The following is an 8,405-nucleotide window of genomic DNA, read 5'->3' as shown; positions in this document are numbered from 1 at the left end:
TAAGGACCTAGATGTTGGTATTCTATCTGGCGAACATCTAAGAAGGCAGTAAAATTAACATTTCTGTGGCCTTTCAGAATTTACAAGAGCCTTTCAGAAGATGCTTATATCACACACTAACTGCAACACTGAAAAGACAAAGGAATTGCCAACATTTTCTGCTTTTGCAACTTTTCCCTTAACTCATGCAAATCTCAAATATTGGTCCAGTGTATTTCGTTAGTTATCTACCCCTAACCGTCTCCGAATTTCGCCTTTTCCTGGTCTAGGCTCCCGGGTTGGCTAGAATCTGGGCATGCGCAGAAGCATAGCAAACCCAGGGCTCCTCCTCCTTTTCCTTAACAAGGGGAAGCGGGTTAGCATCAGGGCGCGTGCGCAGGCGTGGCCGAGGCTCTGGGGCGGTGGGATTCGCCTGGAGAGCGCATGGGCAGACAAACTACGTCCGTTTGTCTCGACCTGAGGGGAGAGTGGGCGCCATCTTCTCGTTTCACTGAGGGCTCTACTTGTTTTGGGGAGGCTGCTGCGACGAGGAGTGCCCCAGCCCCCGGCCTTGTGCGTCCGACTCGGCAGCAGTGGTGTGTGTTTATTGCCAAGTCCGAAGCAGTTACCCTTGGGGCGTCGGGGGTGGGGAGGGGTTGGCGGCGAGGCGGAAGAACAGGGAAAGGCGGGGCCGGCGGCCGCGCCGGTGTCTAGGTAGCTTCTGCGGTCAGGGCAACCTCTTTTCTTGCTAAACACCGACTCTCCCTCTCCCGTCAGCCTCCGTGCGGTGGTGTGTGTGCGCTTCCCAGTGATCTTGAGAGTGAAGATCTCGAAGGATTTCATAGGTATTTTTTTCATTGCTATGTCATCCCTAGTCAGTGGTGGCAGAAAATCGCTCAAGGCCGGTCTCGTTAGCCTTGAGAGGGGCGAAAGTGTTTCAGGTCGATTTGGGGGCCGTTCACCATGTGAAAAATTAAGGTGGGATGTTTGCCCTTGGGACGGCGTAACGGAAAGGCACGGAGGTTGGGCGGTCCAGGTTAATGTGAAGGCCGATTTTGGCTGAAGGTCTGGCGACGGCTTCGGATCCCACGTAGCAACTGGCCTGGCTCGAAAGAAGGAAGCTCTGATCCCTGGGAGTATGGACAAAGGCTTTGGGCTGTAGGATCGATGCCTTCGGATGATTCCCGTTTGAGGATGATGGATGTTATGGGAGATCCTGTGCCATGTGGATTCGTCTTTGACAGATCCTGTTGGGGAGTATGGCTCTGTGTGGTCATGCCTTTGGTTTTTATTTTAACCATCTACATTATAAAAGGCAGATCATCACAAAGAATAATTGTGGACCTGGGGTAAATTAATTTTTGCAGGGGAAGCTCTCGTTTAGAATTTGAATAATCATAACTTTGGGTTTTAAGAAATAGCCGCAGGCAGAGTAAAAGTTTTTTCTTTCTCACCTTGTCTGGAAAATGACTTTTTATACGCTAATTAAAAGCAAATGGATCTGAGATAATAGTTATTTAAATCAGCCTCCCACCCCTGTTTCTTTCTCATTCTTAATTAGAAGATGCACTTTTCATATTGTTTAGTGATTAGGTGGGATGACTCTCTGGATAAAATCATAAAAGTTACTTATAATGCGCTTTTAATTTCAGTGACTTATCCTTAAATGATCTTTTAGGAATCCACTTTTCAGTGAAGTTCTAACAGATCACTGTGTCTTTAAGTCAACACAAAGTCACAAAAACACGTTTGCATTCATAACCAGAAAAATTTAAGTGCAGAGTACTTTAGGGTAATTGGTGTGTTTTGCTTTTTGTGTAATCTTATCTGTTAATAATTTCTGAGGAATTTGCTTAATAAATAGCATATTGGAACTAGAGAAATGCTCATTTAGTGAACTGGTCTCTTATGTGTGGGTCTACTGGGTGTGTTATTGTAGAGGGATAAATGGTACAGTACCCACCACCTGAAAGGAAAAGCATTAGTTAACTGGCAAATGAGAACAGACTTTTTAAATAGCCTGAATTGAAATCCATGAGATTTGTGTTCCTGAAACTACTTAGTTAAAAGATAGTTTTTAAGTTAGGGAAGATAAATTACTAGAGGTTTTTAGAATTTGACATATAATTAACTGTTCCTTGAAACATCTCTAATTTTTCTTACTTGTAAACGAATTTATGTTCTCAGGGTATATCTCTTAAGTTTTTAAGAAAGGAGAGACAAGATGATGAATATGTTATACTACTTTCTAAAATATCTGAAAAGTAAAGTAGCTAAACCAGTTTGCATAGCAGAGAGTCTTGGAACTTTTGTGAAGCCATTTATAGTTTTTGTTGAAGTGTTGGTGTGGATATTGGTTTGTTGAAGAAATTAGACTTATACTTTTTTTGGTACTGTGCAGATATTTAATTGTAAACCTCACTAATATTTTTCAGATGTGGAAGGTGCCAAGTGATTTCTTGATATCATTGTTAGTTTAGCTTGGAGTTTAAAAAGTTTAATCTATGAACCCTTTTGAAAGGACAACAAATCTTGCAGACCTCAATGAATATGTGTTTAGACCCCACTTGGTGGAACAGTGGTACTTAAGTGTAAGTACAGGTGTAAAAGCAACATTTATTTGCACGTTAAAAATATGTAAATTATATTTATTAATTTGGCAGGTCTTAAAAACTTAATTGGTAAGATTTCATTAAATATTGTTAGTTTGGCTATCCCTGAAAGTGTTAGATGCAAGTTTCCTTAAAAAAAAAAAATTTTTTTTTTACCTTCCTGCATTGTCATTTGGGTTTCCTCAGTAGAGTGCAGAGTAGTTGTTTGAAGTGGAATAAGGCTATTGGCATGTTAAGATTGTATATTTATCTCAACATTTTCTATTTGGCTTGAAATTAATAGTTATTGTTTAGGATTATAAGATGAGTTTTACTGAGATTTTTGATTTTAGGGATATTGTGGTATTTTCCATAATTATATTGGAATCATGAAATTTGGTTCCATGTTTGGACGTATGAGCTGTGTATTTATTTAGAACTTAAAATTGTATCTAATGGTAGCCATAGTAGGTTTGGATTTATTGTTTTCAAAATTGGTTTTTGAATTTTAAGCTTTAGTGTTTTATTTATTGTATCATTTTGAATAGTTGCCTTATTAATTTGAGTTGGTCTTATGTTTTGAAAGGGGAGGAGAATGGCAAGAAAGTTGGATATAAATATGAACTAGATGTTTGCATTTTCATGAGAGGAAGGGATGGAAGGTCTTTTTTTTTAATTTTGGCATTTCAGAATTGACATTTGTAGAACTGGTTTTTTTCTTATAAAGTGGATGTAAACATACATACAGCAAAATGCATAGACCTTAATAATATAATTCAGTGAGTACTGGTAAATTAATACACCCATTTAACCACCACTGCATTCAAAATACATAACATTGCCCTCACTCCAATCAAGGAGCAGTTGTTTAATTTTCAGCAATTTTTTTATTTTTTAATAATTTGCAGATGTCTACTTGGATTTTGTACCTTTTTTATGCAGAAGGATGATTAATTTCCCCTTTGAACAAAGAAGACCATTTTGTAATGCCCATAATAATTGTTCCTTATTTTGTTTCACTTTTGATAGGTAATTCTGAAATGGATATCCTAATCTGGTGTTAAGGTCAATTACATGGTTCAAGGATTAATTATATTTCATTTTCTTTCCACAGTTAAGTTGCTTTTACAGAATTAACAGGTCTCCAAGAAATTAAAAAAAAAACAAGGTAAGATATCCAGAGTTTGAGGCTTGACAAAAATCACGTAAAGTAGAATAGTATATCTAGGTACTGTGGCTTCTGTTCTTTATGTCTGGCCAGTGGTGCACTAGTGTAAGGCAATTTATTACCATGAGCAGAAATCATATACTGACCGTAGATGGCTTTTCTAACTGTGTAAAATTCATTGTGGTTGGTAAAATATTTTAATTAAAGCATTCTCATGTTTCAGTAGAAGTTATGTTTCTAAATGAGTCTGAAAGTAGTTTGGTCTGGTTGTGAAACAGCATTTGGCAGACTTACAAAGGAATATTTGATATTTTTGATGTTCCTATTTGTATAGGATAGGTGATACGAAATGTTTCTTCAAGGTAGTTGATTTAGTTGTATGTTTACATAGGAGAAAGTTTATTTCTTGTTTTCTTTAAGAATTAGATATGATCAATATTTTTGTGAACATGTATCTTGTTTTCACTTATAAAAGCTGAAGGAGGCAGGAACCAGGTAATTATTAAGCTTAGTTTGGGCTAAGGTGCTTCAAAAATAAGATTTGCTATTATGTGTACCTTTTTGTCTGCAGGTCATTATTGCTGTGGTTTGAGCTCAGCATGGCTGTAGTCATCCGTTTACTGGGGCTTCCTTTTATTGCGGGGCCTGTGGATATTCGTCACTTCTTCACGGGATTGACTATTCCTGAAGGAGGAGTGCACATAATTGGAGGGGAAATTGGGGAGGCTTTTATTATTTTTGCAACAGATGAAGATGCAAGACGTGCCATAAGTCGTTCAGGAGGGTTTATCAAGAATTCATCTGTAGAGCTCTTTCTTAGTAGCAAGGCAGAAATGCAGAAGACTATAGAAATGAAAAGAACTGATCATGTAGGAAGAGGGCGATCAGGATCTGGGGCATCAGGGGTTGGCAGCCTCTCTAATTTTATCAAGATCGGTAAGGAAGAAGCAAGTAATTCTGGATATGGCTCTTCGATTAATCAAGATGATGGGTTTCACACTAATGGTACAGGACATGGTGATTTAAGGCCAAGAAAAACAAGGCCATTGAAGGCCGAGAATCCTTATTTGTTTCTGCGAGGTTTGCCTTACTTAGTAAATGAAGATGATGTACGTGTCTTTTTCTCTGGTTTGTGTGTGGATGGAGTAATTTTCCTAAAACATCATGATGGCCGAAATAATGGTGATGCTGTAGTAAAATTTGCTTCATGTATTGATGCTTCAGGAGGTCTTAAATGTCATAGAAGTTTTATGGGTTCAAGATTTATAGAAGTAATGCAAGGCTCAGAACAACAGTGGATTGAGTTTGGTGGTAAAGCAGTAAGGGAGCGTGATATTCCTATGAGAACTGAAGAACATTCTCCATCAAGAGGAATTAAAAATAGACATTTTCGAAAACGGTCTCATTCAAAATCTCCCAGAAGAACATGTTCTCGTTCTCCTCTTGGATTTTATGTTCACTTAAAAAATCTGTCCCTAGGTATTAACAAAAGGGATTTAAGAAATTTCTTTAGAGATACTGAACTGACTAATGAACAGATTAGGTTTTTATATAAAGATGAAAGAAGAACAAGATATGCCTTTGTGATGTTCAAGACCCAGAAAGACTATAATACTGCTCTGGGTTTACATAAGACTGTTTTGCAGTATCGTCCAGTTCATATTGATCCAGTTTCTAGAAAACAAATGCTGAAGTTCATTGAATATTATGAAAAGAAAAGGTCAGGGTCAATAGAAAAAGAGAGGCCTAGACATATTTCACAAAAATACTTTCAAGAAGGCTACTGTGGCCAGAAGCTGTGCATATATGTAAGAAATTTTCCATTTGATGTTACAAAAGTAGAAGTACAGAAGTTCTTTGCAGACTTTTCTCTTGCTGAGGATGACATTTGCTTGCTCTATGATGATGAAGGAGTTGGTCTGGGAGAAGCATTGGTGAAATTTAAATCAGAAGAACAAGCCATAAAAGCTGAACGCTTAAACCGGCGAAGGTTCTTAGGGACAGAGTTATTGTTAAGACTTATATCTGAGGCGCAAATGCAGGAGTTTGGTGTAAATTTTTCCTTGATGTCCAGTGAGAAAATGCCAGCCCGTTCACGGTCATGTGATAGAGATGACAGTTCACATATATTTGACTCAAAAGACCCACAAGGATACTCAGTTGGCCCTTCGGAAAACTTTAGGCATCAGATAGAGGACTTGGGCCAACTGGATAACTTCAAGCATCCCCAGGGGGATTTCCGAAAGCCTGATAGGCGGCCTCCAGAAGACTTCAGGCACTCCCCAGAGGACTTCAGGCGCTCTCCGGAGGACTTCAGGTGCCTTCGGGAAGAGCACTTCAGGCGGCCTTCTGAAGAGGACTTCAGGCACCATAGGGAGGAGGACTGGAGACCCTCTTTTGAGGAGGACTGGATGAGGCCATCGGAGGAGGATTTCGGGCAGCACCCTGAGGAGGACTTCAGGCCACCCCCAGAGGGAGATTTCAGGCAGCCACCTGAGGAGAACTGGAGGCGGCCACCTGAGGAGAACTGGAGGCGGCCACCTGAGGAGGACTTCAGGCGACCTCCTCAGGGGGAATGGAGGCGACCACCCGAGGATGACTTCAGGCAACCCCTTGAGGAGGACTTCAGGGGGCCCCCAGAGGAGGACTTCAGGCGGCTCCCAGAGGATGACTTCAGGCATTCCCCTGAGGAAGACTTCAGGCGGTCACCCCAGGAACACTTTCGGAGGCCACCCGAGGAACACTTCCGGCGACTACCCCAGGAACATTTCAGGCGACCGCCCCCGGAGCACTTCCGGCGACCACCCCCAGAGCGTTTTAGGCGACTGCCCCCAGAGCATTTCAGACGGCCTCCCCAGGAGCACTTCAGGCGGCCTCCCCAGGAGCACTTCAGGCGGCCTCCCCAGGAGCATTTCAGGCGCTCCCGAGAGGAAGATTTCAGAAATCCACTGGATGAGGACTTTAGGGGCCCTCCTGATGAAGACTTTAGGTGCCTTCCTGATGAGGACTTCAGGAGCCCTCAGGAAGAAGATTTTAGATGTCCTTCTGATGAGGACTTTAGGCAACTCCCTGAGGAAGACATCAGGGAAGCTCCGGAGGAGGACCCTAGACTTCCTGACAATTTTGGACCTCCTGCTGAGGATTTTAGGAGCCCGCCTGATGATTTTAGAAGTCACCGCCCTTTTGTGACTTTTGGTCGCCCAGAAGGTAGCAAATTTGATTTTGGAAAGCGTAATATGGGAGGTTTTCCTGAGGGGAGATTTATGCCCGATCCAAAGTTAGATTGTGGTTCAGGTAGAGTAACTCCTATTAAGATAATGAATCTTCCATTTAAAGCTAATGTTAATGAGATTTTAGACTTTTTCCATGGTTATAGAATCATACCCGATTCAGTATCAATACAGTATAATGAGCAAGGATTACCTACAGGGGAAGCCATTGTAGCTGTGATAAACTATAATGAAGCTATGGCTGCTATTAAAGATCTCAATGATAGGCCAGTTGGCCCCCGCAAAGTTAAATTAATTTTGCTCTAGAGAACTTTATTAAATTCAGAGTTATCATCCCACAGTATTAATGCAGTAAAATGCCTTTGTTTTTTTAAAAGTTTATTTTTAATGATCTCGTGAAAAGAAATATTTTAATTTTGATCTGTGAATAGAACAAATGTAAATAGAATGTGAATCTGGTTTTCTTTTGCTTGGAAATGGCCGTTCTTTTTTCCCAAGTTAAAATTATCTATGCTTCTTTTCTTTGACAGAGGAGACAACTAATTCAGTTCCTTGAGTTCATTAATTTTTGTTGATGTCGTGGGAAAACCTTAAGATTGTATAGAGTTGTATTTGGGGAAGGTAAATTTTATATTCACTTTTATTTCATTCTGTAGTTAACTTTTTTTTACTCATACTGTATAAGGAAATGGTCAGTGACTGTTTAGATTTGGCATTTTCATTGCTGCCTGCCTTCAGAATTAATGCCTTCTTTCTTGTGTGAGATATTACTGTGTTAAGCCTCCTGTTAATTATAAATAGTTAAAAATGGACAGACTGTGAACCTTAAAATTTACTTATGTAAAAAGCTTAGGAAATTCTTAAAATTTCCATGTTCGTAACTTTGCAAAGTTTTATAAAAATAAAAAAATTGCAACTGAATAGAGCAACTAATTAACTTGTATTTGTATAAAAAGAAAAAAGAATTGCTGCTTGGTACTGTGAAGTTTTTCAGTAGCTATATTAAACTGTTTTTATTATGGGAGAGACCAAACAGTCTATAGTAATAATATATAGTGCCTAGGTATAGTGCTGTGGTTTCTTCAACATCTTCAATTGAGAAGATTAACACAAAATACTCAAAAGACAGTAAAGTAAAACTAATTATAGGTCCAAAGGGACTCTCAGGGTTATGCTGGGAAGAGTCTGACAAATGGATAGTTTGTTTTTCTTGGAAGAATTTACTGATGAATCATATAACTTGTATGTTTTATTAGATTCTTATTTTTTAGCTTCAAAACTGTATCCATTCAGAGACTCAATAACTAAGTGTAAGACTTGTGAGATGACTTTGATATTTAACATTTAGGGTAGACATTTTACAAATACTGAATTTGAATTGCTATATCTATAATAATACTAATGACTAACATTTATTGGGCACTTAATATGTTCTAG

At 39.4% G+C, this 8,405-nt stretch overlaps 1 protein-coding gene across 1 annotated transcript; it reads left to right on the top strand.

The window, feature by feature from the left end:
* Window positions 1–467: 467 nt before the first annotated feature.
* On the top strand, window positions 468–8,096 carry RBM12B (RNA binding motif protein 12B). The gene is made up of 4 exons (XM_063079597.1): window positions 468–575; window positions 757–824; window positions 3,685–3,738; window positions 4,310–8,096. The coding sequence occupies exon 4, from the start codon at window positions 4,338–4,340 to the stop codon at window positions 7,272–7,274; it is 2,937 nt and encodes a 978-aa protein (XP_062935667.1). The 5' UTR covers window positions 468–575; window positions 757–824; window positions 3,685–3,738; window positions 4,310–4,337; the 3' UTR covers window positions 7,275–8,096.
* The last annotated feature ends 309 nt before the right edge of the window (window positions 8,097–8,405 follow it).

The sequence above is a fragment of the Cynocephalus volans genome, chromosome 15 (assembly GCF_027409185.1).
Source record: "Cynocephalus volans isolate mCynVol1 chromosome 15, mCynVol1.pri, whole genome shotgun sequence".
Classification (NCBI taxonomy): Eukaryota; Metazoa; Chordata; class Mammalia; order Dermoptera; family Cynocephalidae; genus Cynocephalus; species Cynocephalus volans.
The sequence above is the reverse complement of the archived record's forward strand: the minus strand, read 5'-3'. Positions and strand labels throughout refer to the sequence as shown.